The sequence below is a fragment of the Vanacampus margaritifer genome, chromosome 14 (genome assembly GCF_051991255.1).
Source record: "Vanacampus margaritifer isolate UIUO_Vmar chromosome 14, RoL_Vmar_1.0, whole genome shotgun sequence".
In the NCBI taxonomy this organism is placed as follows: domain Eukaryota; kingdom Metazoa; phylum Chordata; class Actinopteri; order Syngnathiformes; family Syngnathidae; genus Vanacampus; species Vanacampus margaritifer.
In genome coordinates, this window is record NC_135445.1 from 15,485,977 (window position 1) to 15,507,547 (window position 21,571).

General features: G+C 37.3%; 1 protein-coding gene across 3 annotated transcripts in view; it reads left to right on the plus strand.

Moving 5' to 3' along the window:
• The window catches only part of tcf4 (transcription factor 4), a 186,605-nt gene that overhangs the window by 81,654 nt on the left and 83,380 nt on the right, over positions 1 to 21,571 (plus strand). For 2 of the 3 annotated variants that reach the window (XM_077586198.1, XM_077586199.1), the window contains exons 7-9: positions 2,907 to 2,965; positions 17,667 to 17,793; positions 19,012 to 19,061. In XM_077586198.1, the coding sequence (XP_077442324.1) occupies positions 2,907 to 2,965; positions 17,667 to 17,793; positions 19,012 to 19,061 (236 nt within the window). Of the gene's footprint in view, positions 1 to 2,906; positions 2,966 to 16,663; positions 16,812 to 17,666; positions 17,794 to 19,011; positions 19,062 to 21,571 lie in introns of those variants that run through there. The other variant, XM_077586200.1, reaches the window with a different exon arrangement.

A 21,571-nucleotide genomic window follows, 5' to 3' on the forward strand; every position in this document is an offset into this window, starting at 1 on the left:
AAAGCATCGAATCCCAAATTAACCCACAAAATGCATTTTGAGTCTACCGGTTCGAAAGTGTAACAATAGTTTGAAAAATACAGGGACTGATGAATAAACACATGGGCAGTTAAGCACTTCCTAATTGTTTCTAGGACCTCACACTTCGTAAATCTTTTCCCCCTCCATAATTTCACTGCAATTTCACTTTAACTAATCGTTAATTTAAAATTAGGGCAAATATTAGTTAGGGAGTGCTTGTTTGGTTGCTGGACTTCGAGAGTCATGAAGATGCGTCTAAATGTCCAAGGTCCTCCTTCTGAGCTTGTGTTGGTGAAAGACATCCAGGGTTTGACAGTACAGGAAATGTTAGTATTTTTGTGGTCAAGGATTACTACTTCGAGATGAAATTCACATAAAAGACCTTGTATTGGCAAAGAACATTCTGAGATTTTGTACCCTTTGTTCAGGTTTAACCTATTTTTTTATATAGAAATAAACAAGGCTGTGTAGAATCTGAAGGAATTGAGAAATGTCTTGTAAACAAGTTTTAGTACAAGTTCAAGGAGCCCAGGAATGACTTTTAGTTGTGCTGAAGAGTGATTGAGACTGACGCCACTCGAACTTAATGCATTTTGTTGTATTATCTGTTTGTTCTTAATTAATTAATTAATTTATTTATTTATTCATTTATACTCACTTGTCATCGGTGTAGTAAGTACAATTAAGACAAAATCATTTTGCAGGCAAGAATAAAATATGGACAAAAAAGACAACTCACAGTAATTCCTTAACTCATTTGTTACCAAAAAATGTATAAATACGTTCTATTTTTAATATAATCGTGCTGCCAAAGACGTATTTATACGTTTTTATGTTGTTGTTTTTTTATGTTAGAGCATACAGAAGGCTTTGATGCAGCCTCCGAACTGCAGAGAACAGGTGAAGCAATGGTAGTTATTACAAAAACGGACAGCAGGTGGCAGCAGAGTATAAGAGATCAACCAGGGCCATGTTGCAAAAAGCTCTTTCCCTCACTGTTTAAACAGATTTGTGAATAATGATGAAAAATAGCTATATTCTAATGCTAATTGCTACAAGACGGAAACAAATACAAATATCCTTTTTTTTCCTGATGAAAGAACAGACACTAATCTTTTTTTTTTTTGGGTAGGTTCCATGTTTTTATAGTAATAGAACACAATATTCTGTGGGCTTTGCAAAATCCAGTTAAACAGCCGGGAGCGAAGGGGGTTGGTTCAGTAAAAATGGCTGGGAGTGAATGAGTTAAATATCTATTTGACAAAAATCATATCTATATCTATATCTATATCTATATCTATATCTATATCTATATCTATATATCTATATCTATATACATCCATCCATCCATCCATTTTCTTAACCGCTTAGTCCTCACAAGGGTCGCGGGGGGCACTGGAGCCTATCCCAGCTGGCTTCGGGCAGTAGGCGGTGTACACCCTGAACTGGTTGCCAGCCAATCGCAGGGCACACAGAGACAAACAACCATCCACACTCACAATCACACCTATGGACAATTTGGAGTGTTCAATTAACCTGCCATGCATGTCTTTGGAATGTGGGAGGAAACCGGAGTACCCGGAGGAAACCCATGCAAGCACGGGGAGAACATGCAAACTCCATATATATATATATATATATATATATATATATATATATATATATATATATATATATATATACATATATCTCAGGCTACCCTGTATAAGCACACGTTTACATGCGTGGGTCTGTTGTGTGCCAGTGATTGTCAGTACATGTACGTGTGTGTGGTGGGAGTGTGTGGGGGTAAGGGGGGGTGTCTTTGTATATGTGCCAAACCAGTCCAGCTGGCATCAGTGGTAGCTGAAGTTGAGGCCCCTGGATCAGTCGCATGCACAACTACACACATGCACACACACACGCACACACTGACAACCACATTCCCACTTACTACGCCTCTAATTATCAACCTCTTCTGCATCGACTACCATGTTGGCGTGTATTCAGCCCCATCTATACATGCCTGATTCAAACCCTTCACCATGTACACGCTTCATTTTCCTCCACACACGCTCACTATAAAGCCCCTTCATTTCATCGCGTATGCCTGCACCAACCACAGAATGTAATTATACACTAGCAGCGGTTTGATATTTAGACTGGCTGAAGATTTAAGGCTTTATCCAAAAAGGTTTGCGTGGTAAAAATAGGCTTAAAGTGGTCCCGCAGTTCCGAGGAGAGCAGGAACGCCTGTTCAAAAGCTTGAGGGGAAATTAGCTGCTTTTTTTCTTTTTTTGTCAAAACGCTGCGGTGGTCTGGACATGCTCTCGATTTATCAGACGCCTCTGTTTTCCCAGACACACATACTCAAATTGTGTATAAAAATGGTGGTCGGGTACCTGCCAACGGTCACGTGTGATCAGTACTTGGCGTGTGTTTAAGGAGCCAAGGGAGAGGTGGTTGTCATTTTTTATGTCAACAAAAAATTCATAAGAGGGAGGTCAAAGCTTTTGGAGCCGACATACTGTACAAATGGATTACACATCGGAATTTTTGCATTACAAATTATATTGCTTAATCATTTTATGATAATAACAATATAAATAATAGCTACTCTTGACTGATTTTACCCCTGTAGTCAGATCAAAAATTTGTCAGAGTCTTAAAGTGACTATTACTGTCAAAACAGATTGAACAAAGGAATATTTAATATACTACTAATCTAGCATTTTTGTATTTATTAGGTTCATATGAATAACATTCCTTCACATGTGTGTGTGTTAAATATATAACTTGAACCCATGCAAGACTCTATATTGTTTCCCCAAATAATTTTCAATGTGCCATCTTCTAACGTTGTACACGTATTTGTTTAAAACATTGGGTTTTTTTTCTGTCTGCAGGTAAAACAGAAAGAAGTTCGTACTCGTATGGCAGAGAATCAAACCCGCACTGCCACCAGGTCAGTAGTTCTTGAAATTGTAACTTTTGTACTGCAATGAATTTACTATTTTATTCCAAATGAAATAGTATGCATTGTATATGTTTTTTTTGGGGGGGAGGGGGGTCGGTGTCATTACACTTGCAACTGTAGCTCTAAAGTTAACATTTAGAGCATTACTAAGGAATAAAATAAAATGAAGTGCACGATCCAAAAGTCAGTGACAAAGACAAACCATAAAAGTAGGAACAGCCGGATCACAAATAATTAATGGCACTACACATACAAATCTAAAGGAATGGCTAACAAGACATTACAGACAAAACACTGCAGACTAAAATGCAATTAGCTCACAAAAAAACAACAACATATGAGACAACATTCAACAAAAATAAGTGATTAAGACTTTTCATGGAAAAGTACAAAAAAAAAAATCATGCTCAGAATCATGTCTAATTAGTATTATGGTATTTTTTGATGAATAACATTTTATTTTATGCATGCAAATCTGAATTGTAAAGAATAAAATTGTTATGATGCCAAAGTATTTACTGAAAGTTCACATAAACTGCAAAGCAATGTCAATCTTCCTTTCAGCAGCAAATAACTACAGCTGAGTTGTTTTATTTTTCTTGTTGAGAAAGATAACAAAAGTGTTCGGACATTAGAGAAACTGTGAATGAATTGTAATGTGGAATATTGACTCTCTCCCCAAAAAAAGAAAAGAACCTCATTCTGAAATAAAAGATGATAATTCGGATCATATACAGATGCTAGTTTGACGTTACACAGGTTCCATCATAGTCAGGATGGCCGCTGTGTTGCCTGAGACCGATGTCGCGGGTTTAATCAATTAAAGCTTATCAAAGGGATGTACGTCCTTGTGAAAGTCAGTGGAATGAAAAGATGTTAGAAAGCGTAATGAATATGTATTATGTCTCCCTTTTCAGCACTGGTTTGTGCTTTGAATGAAGCTTCATTGATCCCTGAGGGACATTAGATCGTTTTATTTAACCGCTCAGTAACTGAGAGATACAGATGTCTCTAGTCACTACACCTTTCATTTGCAATGGAGCGTTTTATAGTTGAAAGTACAATAATAGTATAACAGTGCCAATACAACAGATGCTACTTGAATTTTGAACATACACAATAAAGATTGCTTTTCCACTAGAAACTTTGGTTTTGATATTGACAATTTACCTACCGATAGCTTTGGCTACATTTTGGATTTGCATTTGAAGACGTGCCGCAGCTTTATGACATAATCAGCCTTCAAACACAACCTGAATTTAGAGTGAATCCCAACACGATGATGAAACTCCTCTAAAAAGTTTTTCGTTGCAATCATTTAATGAATGAAGAAATGCCATTGTGATCAACTATAATGGAAGCATTCATGGTACTCATTTGAAAGGGTGCCATTATACAAAAGCCTGTAGTGCCGCTTTCATAAGTTAAATCAGTGTTTCCCAATCTTTATTGAGGAAAGGTACATATTTGACATTAGCAAAATCTCACGGCACAACACCAAGCAAAAACAGGTGAAGCGGCAGCAAATCAGGCCAAAATCTAGATGCAAGCAAGGCAAGGCAAAAGATAGTTGCATGTTATTTCCGGTTGAACCAAATGTCATAGTGTAGAAATAAGTACATGTAAACATTTCTACATTTCTGTGATGAGGGCAATTCAGAGTAGAACACAGAATGCTCTAGTACCAACCTGCTGACACTAAAAGATAAGAATGTAAGTGTAAGGTTTGAGATGTAGTCACTGGTAAGTGGATAATTTCTTGTGGCACACCTGATGATCTCTCACGGCACACCAATGTGCCACAGCACAGCTGCCACATGTCTCAAAGGGGGAAACATACTCCTGCCATCCAACATGTTTTAAATTAGGCAAGAAAGATTCAATAATCAATCATTGTCCTTTTTCTGACAAGTGCAGATCATTTTTCAGCTGGGTTCATGATAATTGTGTATGTTTTACATTTTGTGCAGATAATTGTATTTTATTGTAAATAAAAAATTATACATTCATATTACATGTTATTTATACTTTTATTTAAAACATTTTTAATTTTAATCTCATGTTGGGTTTCATAGACACAAACATATATTTGTTGTGCAACTGAGAGGAGATAAGAAGCAAGTTATTTCCGTGACATGTCTCAATCATATCAGTTTTTATTAACACAAAGTTGTACAAGTATAAGAAGTATAGAGACCAAGCATTGCTATTAATTCCCATTTGGTAGAAAATGTTGGCGGTGGCTTACATGCTTACATGCTCCTGCTCCTGACATGTTGTGACTTGACTCTTCTTCTCGATATGTATGTATCAATATTGTTGAATGCATCAGATTTTTTAAAAGGCATGCTATGGCACAGTCCTCTCTTCTCCCTCACTTGGCCAGGCTCTTCTTCCATGTTCCACTTTTTTCTGTCTGCCAGCTTTATATTTTTTAACAAATTATATCTATAACCTAATCGGAATTGTCTACATGTAAATCACAATTCATCCAAGAATGCATTTTTCTCCCGCCCCGTAAATTCCCATTGTGGTCTTTGAAGCTTCTGTGTGGCTTTTCTGATGTCGGGTTAGGAAAAGCTTCCTGCCTTTTGGTTTGAGCTTTTCCTTTGTGTCACGAGGACGCAGCGTGGCCTTGACAAGCTCAGGAAAAGACACAAGCACACACATAACACAACAAACAAGCTGTGTGTCAATTTTTTATCCTGGAATCATTTCCACATATCGCTGCTGACAACTTTATTCGGCGGAATGTCTTAAATGTTAATTTAGCTTTATTTAGTTGTTGATCTTTTGTCATATATTGTTCAGCAGTCTGTTATGCTGTATGATTGTTCTGATGAGACAGATAGCTGGATAGATTATCCCCGTCTTCAATGCATCCATCCATGAATTCCGCCATTCATTATAGATTGTCAGATATTTTATTTACAACCTCCTCTTATATGCAGCCGCGGTCTTGGTGCGGGGTTACAACAAATGGTAAAGGATACAAATATGAAATAAATCAAACATCACTGCTTCAGTGGCCATTTTCCTGCTGAGCTGCAGTCAAATTATCTTGCCACACAGTCTGAATGGCTCTTGATGGAAATTGTTTGGAAATGGCAGATAAATTTACATGCTGGGCTCAAGTCCAAAATCCTTTGGCTTCATCCTTGGCTGTTAGTGAAAATTCTGTCCCTGTAATAAAGGGAAGGGGAAAAAAACAGTAAAATAACATTTAGAGGAGAAGATGAGCTCACATGGTGACAGCTGGCAGATTCAAATGACTTCAGTTTAATCTGCAGTCAAATAGATTTGTACTATTTGAGTTTTGGGTTAATTTAGCTTTTAGTTTCGCACTTGGCTCCGGTGTTTGTTGAAGATTGTGAACGTTTTTTTTTATACTTGTTATTTTACGTCTACAATGTTTGTTTTTGTCAACCTGACCCCTACCGAGCTCTGTAACTTTTCAAGATCAAAAGCTTTATTTCTGTTTTTTAGCAAGCTTTATACACTGTATATTAATGTATACACATATTCAAATTCATGTAAACATAGCCATCCAACCACAACACAAGACTTCAGAGGCACAAAAATGTATATTATTTTTAAATTGTTTACCTTTGGCTAAGGGCAAAATGCATAGGTCCTTAGTAGTTGGAACATACGAGACATTTTTGGACTGGTACTTTTCTTTATTTGCGGTCTGATACCAGCAGACATTTGCAGTCATCGCACACTCCAAAAGTGACGTACGAATGAACACAATAGCATCTCGTTCTGCTTGACAAGGGTGCTAATGTTACATTCAGAATTTAATCAGGTTACATCTTTCTGTAGTTTATGTTCAAAGATTGGAACGTGAACAGCCGAGTGATTAAATAAAACAAGCAAAATCACATCAACAAAACCAAAATAACATCCAGGTATCCCTTTGATTAATTTATGATTCAGAGGTGCTCATTTTAGTGTTATTCTTCCGCTTCATGTTCGGAAGCTCCTTTGGATCTTATTGTGAAGCTCCATCTTTCCCATAGTTCCAGGAAGCTCTCGTCTCCACTGAGATGTTAGGCTATTTTTTTCCCCTCTGGTTTTGTGCCATTGTGTATGCTTGTTTTTTTTATGTGCAGGGACACTGACAGGCCCATAGAATAGTCCTCTAGTTTTAAATGATTATTGGGGGCTGGGGAAATTGAACCTCTGCCAAAACTAGGAGCCCCAAACTAACCATGCCCCTCCCCCTAAAAATTTGTCAAACAGTTTTCAGAGGCCCTTGTTTGTGTGGCTGTATGGCTTCGGAACAAAGCAAGTATTTACTTCTACAGGATGTCTGTTGTATGTTTGTTTATATTAAGCACCATCAAGATCACGTTTTTTTCTTTCTTTATATTTTTTTATTTCACTTGATCTTAATCTGACTGATGCTTTCATTGGTGCTTGATGAAATCACATATTTTTCTCCATTCAAGCAAAACAAAGAGTACATCAATATCACATCACTATTTTGTGTAACAAGTTTTGATCAGGTTAACATGAAATGAAACCTCAGAGCGACCCCCAGTCTCTGTCAGTGAAGGTCTGTGATGTACACAACATCAAACAGTATACACGCGTACAAGATAGAGCAGCTGCAACGGACACAGAACATAACTGAGCTAGCGTGGCCATACTAAAGATCTCACTCACACACAGACACACATTTAAAAAATGAAAAGACACACTGCAAGTATACGCACATGTTTGCAGACACCAACACCTTCACAAGAGGAGCACTGCAAAAAGGACAGTCAGAAATTTAAGAAAAAAATATTGTAAAATAAGAAAATCATTACTCCAAATAAGCAAAATTATTTGCCAACGGAACAAGAAAGTTTTTCTTAAATTTACCTGCAAGATTTAGAAAAATAATACTAGGCCCATATCAATCACAGAAGTCTCGAAAATAGTATTTTTTGACTAAAACCAAATAATATTGACTTTTTTCAAGCTGTAATGTATAAAACTATTTTCTGTACTCATTTGTGTTTGGTCAATTTAACTTGAGTGTCAAACAGGGAGGAAACGGGTCCCATTTTAATTGTATTTGCTATGATCCAGGCAGAGATCGAACCCACACCCGCCAAGCCTAAAAATAGGCACTCAACCACTAGACCACTGAGCTGGTACAATATTGGCTGGAAAGAGGAAAAATGAGCTCATAAATTATAACAAAACCAAGAGAAAATTGCTTACAATAAAGTTATATATTGCAATTTAGTTTGATTGTTTTCACACTTGTATTTTTTCCCATTTATCTTACTACTTATCTTATTACTAGATTATGCAAAATCTTAAAATAAGAAAATTCAACTTATGAAACCCCAGTTCAGGGCCTTTGATGTTGGTTAGTCATGTTAAAATGTGGAAAATGCGTGTTTTAAGCGTCACAGTACTTAAAACTGGCTGCTAACACTCAAAGCTAAGACTGCTTGATCAAATAAGATAATTAAGTAATAAGTATTTAAAAAATAAGCAGAATGATCCTGTCTGACAATTTTATTTTAAGTAAAAAATAACTTGTCAGAGCAAAATAAGAAAATTTAGGTTACATTTAAAAAATTAGATGTCAGTTAAGATTTTAGTTTTTGCAGTGAAACTGCTCTTGATTCATGACGGATGGATTCTTATCTGAACAGATAAAGCAGCAGTATCCAGGCTCCAGCAAACCTTGAACTTGCCTAAAATGGGTTAGCGATCCAAACTTTTTAAAGTTGTTAAAAAAATAATAATAATTAAGTGAATTCAAACTCTATTACTCGTCACTGCTCAGCTCTATTTTTTCAGCTTGCACTAAAATCTTCATCAGGAACCCCCACACAATCAGATGTGACCACAAAAATTATGTAACAAAAAGTTGTGATGGTTTTATCAGAGATCGATTCAATGTGATTAGGCCACATATAAATATATATTTTTTAGAGGCCGGGGGCAATATTCCGGGAAAAAAACTCGCAAATTTGCCACTTAATAAACTCGCAAATTGAGGAGTTTTTTTCTCTCACAAATTCACTTCGCAAATTTGCCACTTTATATAGTTGCAGATTTGCGAGAGAAAAAATAAAAAACTTACGAGAAATACACATAGCGTACTACCCGACTGTTTGCGCCAATACTTTTCGGTTGGATTTCCAAATAAGGAGATAGTAACCATATCATGTTAAGCATTCGCTCTTTGAACCTTTGTGTACGGCCACTGGCCAGCGACAAAGACGCCTCATTTTGCAAAGGTCCACACCCGGACGATCAAGCATTTAAGTTAATTTGTTAAAATGTATATTTACTTGTACATTTATTTTCCCAGAATTATTATTTACACATTCATACATTTTGGTATATTTTTGTATAAGTATATAAATTGATGTGTCGAATCTGCTGCTCTCCGTCATTCACTTGCATTTACCCATGGTATGCTGGCATCTGATTGGTTAGTTTAGTCAGCTGATAGGGAATCAGGAAGTGTTGTCGCTCTGGCTGCGGTGAATGACGAGTAAAGTTTTAATTTAAGAATGAATCCGACTCCATCCTGCCTTTTCATTTTATAAACAGTGTCCCATTAACCACCAACGAATCCTCACATGATTAGACTTATACTTTTAAGCTATGTGTATTTCTCGTAAGTTTCTGAGTTTTTTTTTCTCGCAAATCTGCCACTATAAAGAGTTTTTTCCCCCGCCCTCTAAAAAATATATATTTATACGTGGCCCTGATACGCCGTCGTATAATTCAAAGCAACAAATTACTTTTATGAAAACAAAATTGTAGTCTTAGTCAATATACTTTTACTCACCTCACCACTGTTAGTATTTTTTATTTTTTGCCTCAATACCCTTATTGTCTCCACTACCCACTGCCCCGCCTCCTCTTTTAGTTCTAATTGCATGCAGAAAGCTGGCAGATATGGTGAGGTGTAATGTGGTGTCTGATTCCTCTCTAAGTGTTCTTAAATGATTGCTATGTGTTTGTCAAGCCAAGCATTGAGTGCTTATTAAGGAGAACGCTTTGAACTGATGTCTGTGTGTGAGAGCATTCGTGCGCATGTGTGTGTGTTGGGTAGGGAATGTAGCAAATTGTCACTTTTGTGTCAACCCCTCACACACTAAGGTTTGCTTACAGTATGCAACATCATTTGGCTGCCACATGCATTGACGCTGATGCAATGAGCTTATCATCTACCTTGGTTATGATTGATTCCAAGCACTAGTGTGTCAACCTGTCTTCCTTGGTTTGGTCACAGGAAGTATTGGGCAAATTGCTTAAACTTCGTAGCTATACAGCAGGGCTGGACTGGCCATCTGGCGTACAGGGCAGATGCTCGGTGGGATGGTGTCTTTTGGGGCCGATGTGGTGCTGTTCAATTATTATATAATTTTATTTCGAGCAAGCAATATAGAGAGCAAACTGAACCAATCAACATCAGTGGTTGAGTTACGTGGTAGCCAAGGGGTGGTGATTATTTGTTAGTTAAATTCTGGAAAATAAATACAGCAAGTCAGTCCTAAAGCTCAACTTCTTCATTTTTATTTAGTTTTAACAAAAAAAAGTAACTAAGTCTACAGGTTACTGTTAACAAAAGTTGAACACGTCAACTTGAAAGCACTCAAGTGAAAATCTGTCCAACAGCTGAGACCATGCTAAGTTCCTTTGCTGAGGGAACCTCACTCCAATCATTTTATGCCAGTCTGTGTTGAAGCAAAGTCATGCAATATTAAATGAATACATATCTTCCGATGTGTTATCAATGGCAGCCCAATTTGGCAGCAAATTAGTCGGGTCTGACTCAATTGTGCCCTCTGTTGGTTGGTACCAGATTGTGTCATCATGTTATGAGTCACGAAATACCATTGGTGAATTGTTTCGTCTAATTGAATTTAATAATAATAATAATAATGATTAGGGGTGTTAAAAAAATTGATTCGGCATTATATCGCGATATTACAGCGCACAATTCTCATATCGATTCAATATGCAGCTGAATCAATTTTTAAAGATTTTGATGGAAATATTCAACAAAATGTCTTAATTAGAGTTAGGGTTCACACTTTAAGCATGGAAGAATGTTATATTAATGGAACATTAAGCCTTTGTTAAGTACGATGGACCACAGTTTATAAGCCTGAAGTACATTTTCATACAATTCTTACAGTGTACATGTACGAGTTTATTGATTGGTATTTTCTAAATTGAACTTATAAATTCATATCGGTATTAACTCTTTGACTGCCAGACGTTTTCAGAAAAGGGATGCCGTGGGTGCCAGCCGATTTAAGCATTTTGACTGATCTTTCAAGGTCCACAGAAAATGTTGTGTTTGGACTATGGAAACACACATTCTACAAAATGAAAGATTGGACTCTCATCTTTCATCAGAAAAAAAAGTTTGTTTCTACCTTATTCCGTTTTTCAGTAATCAACAATAGAAAATGGTTAGTTTCACCCAAGTGCTCTGTTTTGAAACAAAATACGGAGAAATCAAGCTTTTTGTGAAAAGATATTTCATGCACTCTAGTGAATTTGACATCTTTTTTTTCCATGAATGATGCCACAAACACCTAAACAGTGCTTCACTTCTGTAAAACACTACCACCAACAATGAAAAAGTGTTTTTTGATAGCAAAATATGTTTATTTACATTCAACAGTGTAACAATTTAACAAAACAATTTGGCAAACTATTTACATATGTGTGCAACTGTGGTACTATTTACAATTGTGTGGATGTTTCAAATACAGTTTTTCTTTTTGTAACACTCCCCTGCGTGCAAGGGGACGCAGCAGGATTTGCACAACAGATTAGTTTCACTGCGATTGCAGACGCTACATTTTTTTGCTGGCTTTTTTTTCCCGGGGAATAGCAAGTACAGTATATCCTGCAGTGTGTGTTTTGTCATGTTGCCATCAAGTCTACTCTCGGGATCATGATACGGTGACATTAGGGTGGTGTTACGTCTGGCTTCCTCATGTCCTTCAGTTCCTATACCGGGTGGTAAGAGATGTTCTGATCCATCTTATCCGCTCCATTCATGGTGGCATCGTAGTCCAGAATCAGTGTCTTCTCCGTGATCAGACTGTACCCACTCCTCCGATGAATATGCATTGGACTCGGGGCACTCTTCGTCGTCTGATTGAATGTTTGACTGAGTTCCGCATTTTCCGGCGTTAGTATCGCTAGCGGTGAGGCTTTATGACGTGATCATAGCCGCCGCGTCAACGCTTCCAACTTCGGCGTCAACCTCGGAGTCACCATCATCATCATCGTCGTCATCAGTGTGCTCTTTAGCACTGGTTGATGCTTCTCTTTTTTGAAAAAAACGATCAAGCGTGAGCTGCTTGCCACCGGTCGCCATTTTCGCTTTCTCAGCCATTGTCCCCTCAACACTCTAGCTCCACCTCACGTCTTCTACTACTGACGCCTACCCGATCTTGTCCAAAGAGAGTCATCGCTGCCATCTAGGGGCCAAAAATAGTCATTATACTAACTAGATCTGCTTAATACTTTCAGCACAGCTGGCCAAGGTTTTCCTCCACCCGTTTCCCAAAAAAAAACAAAAAACTTGGTGAACGTCTTTTAACGTCTTTGGCGCTCCTCCGTAGGATTTTACTAAACGTTATTTAACATTTTTGGCAGTCAAAGAGTTAATCGGTATTGAATCGAATCGTGACCTATAAATCGTGATACAGATCGAATTGCAAGCTACTAGGCAAATCAAACCCATAATAGTAATAATAATAATAATAATTATAATAATAACAATATATGTTTTTAAAATCATCATCCATCCACTTTCTATACGGCTTATTGTCATTAAAGTCACAGGTGAGCTGGAGCCTATCCAAGCTGAATTTGGACAAGAGGCAAAGTACACCTGCTCATCAAACTACCATTTACACTCACATCCACACCTATTATCCACCAATTTAGAGCCTTCAATTACTCTTCCGTGCATGTTTTTGGATGATGGAGGAAAAGTACCTGAAGAATGCACAAACTTTACACGGGAAGGCCTCAGCTGAGGATCAAACTCGGTACCACTTGACTGTAAGGCATCCGTGGTAACTGCTACCCCACTGTGCTATCATTGAATCAATTTAATTCAATTAATTTTAATCACCTCTTAAACATTCCATTAACTGTGGTTGTGGCAAATTAGGTGTGATTTGTGGTTAAAGTGTCTTTGCCCTGAGTCTGGTGAGTTGTTGGTTTCTGCTGGTTTGAATTTCTCTGATATGCCTAAGGGTTTGAATCCCTCAGGAATGTATGCAAGCGTTTGATTGTGTGTGTGTGTGTGTGTGTGTGTGTGTGTGTGTGTGTGTGTGTGTGTGTGTGTGCGTGTGTGTGTGCGTGTGTGTGTGTGTGCGTGTGTGTGTGTATGTGTGTGTGTGCGCGCGCGCACTTGTCTGTATCAGCTGGAGCAAAGCTGGCATACAGGTGTGCCTGTGCCTCGCCAGCATTTCCTTGTAATTAATGGCATACTCTCTCTCTCTGTCTCTCTCTCTCTCTCTCTAATACAAATTGAGAAGAATGTAAAACTATACAGTTTACAGTCTACACTATGCAAATGTTATAAACAGCGATGCCGGTAGCGCATTATATGCGAGTATATTAGCTTTGTGTTAAATTTGATATTTGAGGCAAATAGCACGCAAAATGTCTTCCTCTAATACAGTGTTCAGGTATTCAGTAGATAGGAGCGCTTGATTTGCTCACTGAGAAGTCCCACATGACCCGCACAACGTTTGCTTCATTAAATTTTCAGCTTCATTCTTGTTTTGTTTTTTTACGTTTTTGGATTGATTTATTGATATGATATCATATATCCTAATATCGCCCCGATAATTATCTGGTCGATAATTATCATGCATCCCAACTTCCCAAACGTGTTGATGGTTTGAACTCTCAATTTTATGCTGAGAAGTCATATTTGATGGCTAAATGTTGGTCAAATGTCAAATTGTAAAACTGCAAAGGTAATGGTCTAATTCCAGTGAAATTCATTGTTGTCAAAACTTAGCAGACTTCCACAGCGACTTTCTTGTTGTAAGTTTTTATTTCATGAACCACAGCCAACAATGCAACGAAACAACTATTCTCATTGCTTCAGCAAGATGACAAGCCTAATCACCAAAGGTCAGATTCACAGAACTGTGCGAGTTGCATTCAGCCATATGTCTTGATGAGTGTCATGACAGAGACACTCCTCTGTGTCCCTCTCCGTGCGTCTGTCTGTGCGTTTCCCTCCCAGACTCTCTGGTAATCTATCTTAGTTCATTTCTTCTTTGTGAGCAGCTGGCCACAGAAAGCTCAGTCAGCTCTGCAAGAAACAGACCCCACTGTGTGCGGGTATTATGTGTATATGCGCGAGTGTCACATGCATACACATCCCAAATCTCAGTTAAACAATTCGGAGGACTTTATGTCAAACAAGAGGACGGCTCAAACATTATTTTTTTTTAACTGACAACATTTACATGTACAAATGAATCGGGTTACTTCTGTGAAGTGCAGTTTACATGCACTGGGTTAAAGTTTATCTTTGGCCAAACGTGTAGCAGGGATGTTCCTTTCAGTCCGCGTTTACTGGTGGAGAAACTCTCCCTTCTTGGTGATAAATAAAGTCAACAGTACAATAAAGTACATTTATACACCAACATGCACTACTCTATATATCCCTAGCATCGGGCCGAAAACCTCAATTCAGAAAAAAAAAAAAATTCAAAATCTGTACTATTGGTAATTCCACACGTGCAGGTGTTATATTCACAAATTATTGACCAATCCAAAGTGTTGAAAATGGCTTCCTCTCTTTGAGGATTCAATGTTAATGATGGTAATAACGCCAAACACGGCATCTTTGCAAATGAACATTGCATTATCAAATGAGCAGACCGTTTTCAACACTTTAGGTTGGTCAATAACACAGGTCAACAAATTTGTACTAAATTTATTTATTTTTTATTATAGAAGCAAGTACACTTTTCCTGATGCATGTTTTGTGCTGATTCCGAGTCTGCCCTTGTTTTTTTCCTTAGCACATCAATAAAAAATAGCAATGTATTGAGTAGGGAAGGACAAATACTGATACCCTATCGGTATCAGTGCAGATACCAGCCTTCACAACGGTGGCCGATACTAGTATCAGGACCACGAACTAGAAATTACAAATTACAAGAATATAAAATTGCCATTAATTTAATGCAATTTTAAGAGAAAAATATTGGGTCATATAGGTTTTCTTTAAATAAAATTCTGTCATTGCTTTTTGGGGGAATTTCATGTACTAGTGGTATCGGTATTTTGTATCGGTGACTATTCAAGAGTTGAGTACTCCTACATCGTATCCGTCTGGGAAAAAAAAGTGGTATTGAACATCCCTAATAGTTAATAACATTTATGAATTAGGTGTTAGGTTCAGCAACAGGTGGCATTTTTTTCTGAATCATCACAGCTATGAATTACAACACATGGTAAAATCCGTATTGCACAACCTTTATAGGTCGAGCTTGATATGTTAAAAAAATAAAATAAAATAATTACTTTAAAAAAATCTGTGTTGAATATAAATTTAGGGATGCATTAAGCAATCTCTGATTAAAATTTGCTGTTGACCAGTATACTGTAAGTTGTAAAAGTAACACCCACACATGTGGACTGACCACTAATATTTTGGATCTCACAATATGGGTAATACATTATATATTCTAGATAATTATTTAACGGGCAGTGTGGCCATGTTTTTGTAGCTGGAGCACAAGGAAAGAATAACTTGTGACTCATAATGATTGTCAAGGTCGCTGTGTTAAATTGACTTGGGTGGGAATCCACAGTGACGTCATTGGAGTGAGTACAGTATATCACAAGTAGGGACACTGAGACAAGCAGGTAAAATCAAGAGACAGTCAGACAGACAGATGGGCATTTTGTCTCTCCTCCAGCTCGTCTAGTTGCCAGGGCGACCGTCTGGCCTGGCTCAGTGCTCAAGTACAAGAGGAGAAAAAGCAAGAAAAGAAAGAAAAGCACCACAATCAATGAGACTCTTTTTGTTTTAGTGGGAACCCCCTTTTAGCCTTAAATGACACACGGTCTCATGGCGCAAGATGACTGGGATGGTGTGTGTGTGAGCATGCGTGTGTGTGTGCGCCTTTGTGTCTGACTCCTTCTTGTGTGTAAGGCTGACTTTATTTAAGACAAGGACCCTTTTGTTTTAAGCGGGAGAATGGCACCGAGGCCGAGGCTGGCCCTGTAATTGGCCTACTTAGACCCTGTTTAGCATGAGAAAAGCCTTTTTTTTGGCTCACCAGTGCCGAGCTAACTCTTGTTTTCAGCCACAGAGAAGACCGGCGTGCTGATCAGAATTCAGATTAGTCCACTACCACCCCACAAATACAGTTTTCCACCCTCTGCTTTATATACACTGCACGCTAATTACTTGACGACAAAGCAGGGGTGGGGGGGAAACCCTACAATTTAACGGAGTAGTGGAAGAGTCTATTTACAGAAGAAGGGAGGGGGGTTAGTTCTTTTTCACCTCTTTCTTCCTCACTAACTTTTTATGCCTCTCTTAAAGAAAAAAAAAACCCTTCCCATCCATCTTTCCTTTCCGTCTGTTATTTGTGCCTTCACTCCTCTACTGATCAGCGCAGCCGGCACTTGTTGCCGCGGAATGATTGAACTTAATTAGAGCGACAATGTGAGAGCTGTTTGGAAAGTCTGAGTTGTGAAACAGGGTCACAGTTAGAGGAGGGATGAGGCTGCACCGAGGACAAGTTAGAATCTGAGTCCCTGCACTGAGCAGCATGATGTTACATTCTCGGAGGTATTGTAAATAGCTTCGCAATGCTATATTTTCCCATCATTATCTATACTGTCTTTATCTGTCTTTCCACCTCTCCAGCTATGTATTCTACTATTATGGATTTAATAGTTGATTCGTTAGCTTAAAAAAGTTTTTCATTTGTAGCTGTTGTTATTATTATTGTTATTAGTAGTTGTTGTATTTGTTATGGAAGTACTATTTTCAAAATGGAGATTATTATAAAGGCTGGTTGGTTTCATTTATTTCCCAGTTGTTTTAGTTTTATTGCCTGAGAGGAAAATCCTGGCAAGGACACGATATCAGCATCGGTAAAAGTGGTTTGTGGCTTTGATTCCTTGCTCAAGGGAACCTTAAAAGTGAGAAGAGTTAAGATTAGGATCTCTCTAACAACCAGTCCAATTATAGAAACACCCCACTCAGAACTTCCAAGCTCCAACCTCAAAGTGTTCTAGCTGAATCGGTAGCCTTAAAAAAAAAGAGAAGAAAAGACAAGCCAAATACATTCACTCACAGACCTTCAATGCAAAACAGATTTATGGTATCTTGAATTACCCGTAGATACAGATAAAGATGACTTAATTATTTTTCCCAATGTTGCTTTATAGAGAACTATCAACTCAAAACTCCAGTGAACTTTTCCTAGTCAGAGGTCAGAAATTTCCAATTTCTCATTCTGGAATGTAGAATGATCTCATGCCGCCTTGTAACTTGTGTGAGTCAATATATCTTTGCATTTATGTTGAAATCTGGAATATATTCATACCTGTGAGCACCTTTTTTTTTTTTTTTTTACTGCATACATAATGGTTGAATTAACACACCCTCTCTTTGTGTCCCCCTATGCATGTGGACCAGTCAATATTGGGTGGTGAGATGGGTTTGGGGAGCCCTGGGGCCACTTCGCCCACAAAGCCGCCCGGTCAGTACTACCAGCACTACAGCGCCAACCCCCGCAGGAGACCACTACATATGGACTCCATGGGTAAGACGGCACTTTTGATAGAGGAGTGTTGTACACCAAATAGTTACAAATAATTGTGTTTCGAAAATTCCATCACTATATTATATCATATTTTAGATCATTAAATTGAAGCCAGGGCATTTTTTTTTTTTTAGATTGTACAGTTACATTATTTAGTCCATTCTTTACTAAAGTAAATATTTAGTGTGTATATTATTATTATTATTATTATTATTATTAAGTAGCTTGTAAAAGTGCAAAACAAGACCATTTCTTATGAGGAAAACACATTTGAAGCAATAATTAAAGGCCCATGATCGAAAAAATCACAACAAATTAATTATCTATTTTCTTTTTTCTGGGCATGCTTCAAAATGATTTCATCTGTAATCTAATACCTATTGAACATCAACACAGTTGGAGTTTCTGTTAGCATTTAAAGAATCAAGACAATCGTGACTTCTTTTTTTATTTTATTTGGTAATTTCCCTTCATTTGATTTTATCTGCTACAGTTTTCCTGAATAGTAAAGAAAAAAAACTGCAAGCAGAATGAAATAGATAATCAAACATCAAATGATACAGTATACATTACCTGTTAAAACGTTTTCACCTGCTTCAATGTAAGTTTGTCTTTTATTTATTCATGTATCCATTTATTTATTAATAACTGTTGATATTTTGTGTACGTGTGGCCACCTTGCTGTGTCTGTTTATAGGTGTGTTTGAAAAAGAGAAAACATCAGGACAGTAATGCTCAAGTGTAGCCTTGGTAATGTTTGCCTTGATAGGACATAGAAAACACACACACACACACACACGTGCGCGCACACAAATGATCCTGGGCCAAATTCCAAAAAAAACGTTCTTTCATTTTTTCCATCAAAGTCTTCCCCTTCCCAGTTAATGGACTGCTCCTTTGCTCCCTTTGAAAGAATAGAAAATACAGTCCTAATCCAAAATAATATAAATGTAACCTCTTTTCCTTTATCAAAGCAAAAGGGGAAAGAAAACTAGCCCATCTTTTTGTAGCGAGTCTTTTTTTTTATTCTCTGCATCTTATTATGTTTCCCATTGTTTGCAGTCTTTGTAAATACATTGACAGGCAGTCTTTACAAGTGCCCTTGCTCTTTCCCCGTCGCCAGATTGATTCCATACAAACAAGAACTGTCCTTTAAAAAGAAACTGGCATGTTAAACCTTCATTATTGGTTTTATTGTGTTGTTTTTTTTCCTTTCAGAAATACACCCTAAAAAAGTACGGAAGGTCCCTCCAGGCTTGCCATCTTCAGTAAGTGATAACAATCCTCAGTATAATTGCTACTTTAAGGTTGTGTTATTAAAGACGTGGCTGCTGATGCTATGGTTTATAATCGCTGAACTGCTTTTGCCAGAGAGCTGCGCAGGCCTGATTTGATGACTGAATAACGAGACAAGGCTCCTTATTATTGTTTGGTTTAAAAAAAAAAAAGGACAAAAAGACATTTGATTGCACAAAACCTTAATTGGTAATCACAACACATTAATTTTACAAGATGACTGTAATGATAGCAAACGGTGTCCTGCTGTTGTCTCTTTGTTCTTCAAGTCCAATTGATATGAGCATTGACTTTAACCTTCAATTAATATTGACAAGATTTCTACTTTAATCAGTTGACAGGCTAGCTGAGTGCATTTTTTTTTTTTTAAAACATTGTGGGTTTTTGGTTTTGGCCTTTGGACTTTTGGTTCCACAGATTCCTTGCTTTTCTTTGATTTGTTCCACAATCACTTGTATAACGGTCGTGTATAACGATAATCTTGTAATCGTAAAAAAAGATACACTAAGTAGCCATAGGCAGGTAAAACATGAATCTTGACTTTTGATATGATGAGATCAACTGATTAAAGGGATTCTCGAAGAAATGAGTGAAGTCTAATGGATTTCTGGGAGATATGCTACTAAAACTAAAGGCAGCTGCTGCAAGATTTTTTTTGTTCTTGTTCTTTATTTGGGCTGGTGACTACTAAAAATGACCGCTTTTATTTGAACTTATTCAGAATTTTAATTCCATCATTTTTGCTGGTTTTGTTTGTTTTCTCCATCAATCTCGCTCGTAGTTATTTTTATTCTTCAACGCTGACCTCATTAATCATCACTTAACGACTGCTGAATGCGCATGGTGTCAGCTGCCTATTTGGCTCAGCAGGAGTCCGGCTTTCCGTGACCTCGGCCTGCTTTGTCCCCGCTTCCTCCGCTCTTTCCTCTCTGGGCCTACATCATCCGTGTGTGTGCGTGCGTTTGTGTGTGTGTGTGTGAAAGAGAAGAGGAAGCGCAAATTGTTTCACAGATTGATGCTTTCGGTGGCTTTTGTGTAAGGAAACACGCTGTTTATTTGTTTTGTAATATGATAAGGTTTCATACAAAACTGTGCTTTACTTGACTGGACAGCAGGAATATTTTGGAAAATCATAAAAAAAAAATCGTAAAAAAGTATTTAGCTATATATATTTTTTTAAACAAGAAGAATTTAAGAAAGATCTTTAATCTCACCTCTAAACTGTGTCATCAACACACTGAACCTGTGTGGGCCATTGATTTTTGAGCTAAGGTTTGAACTATGACGCTGTAACCTTTTTCTTTTGTAATTTGCTTCACCTCATGATTGTATAATGACAGACAGCTAAACAATTGGTAATGCTAATATCTACAAATGTCAAGAAAGATGTTAATGCTGAAGAGTCATGGTGTAATGCAAAATACTTTCATGACAGGCAGTTTTTACAAGTATTTTATAAATATGACTCATATTTAACACATTTATGTTTTTTTTTTTACGTTGAATTGTTTTTACTTTATTATTATTATTTATTTTATTCTTTTAAATAAACGATAACTCTAGGTTGTGTGTAATATGATGACAACCAGTTCAATTCCTTGGGCAACTTACATTGCCCACCTCTGTGTTGCTTGTAAAAAAAAAAAAAAAAAAGGGGGGTAAATTAGATTATTATATTTAGTATTTAGGGTATAGATTTCTGTGTGTAACGAGGTGCACAACTGCTGTAAATGGTTAGAAGTACATAAAGGTAAAAATAATCGGCAAACATTATCCATTTGGTCGATACTTTTGGCTGATGTTTGAAGGGCCATAATCGGCCACAATTTAATCAGTCATACAAGTATTTTGTATTTTATATTTGCTATAAAATACTGTAGTGAATAAACAGTGAACTGCGAAAGTGTGTAAATATAAATGTAAATTAAATGTTCCATCAGCATTGTCATTCAGACAATAATGTTTAGTATTTTGACGTGGCAATAAGTGGCAATATTTTTTGGACACAACAGATTTCAAGTTGGGGAATAAAGTGAGAGATATGTTATGCATCCACCTGTAAGCCAACCGCAAACACACACTCCATTCTGTTACATATGAAGTACATTGAAGGAATATTTACATAAAATGTCTATTTCGGAAACCTACAATATAAGTGACATTGGTCATAATTTGTTATATTTCAAAAATGTCAAACTATTGTGTGGCTATCACTCAAATTAAAAGATGTTCTTCAGGTTTGGAAGCATGTCAAATGCCCTTAGTTACTACTCTCCCTATTGTCAATCGCACACGCTTCCGAAAAAAAAAAGAAGCCGTGTGGGTTGTGTGGGCAATCAATGGAGGTTGCCTTTGAATTTTAATTTATTTAGGTTTCTTATTTTTCCACTTCTTCTCCCCACGCTTCACATTTATTCTTGTTTGTCAAATTTGGTTTGCTGAGTCAATGATTTACTTTGAGCATCAATTAAATCACACACGA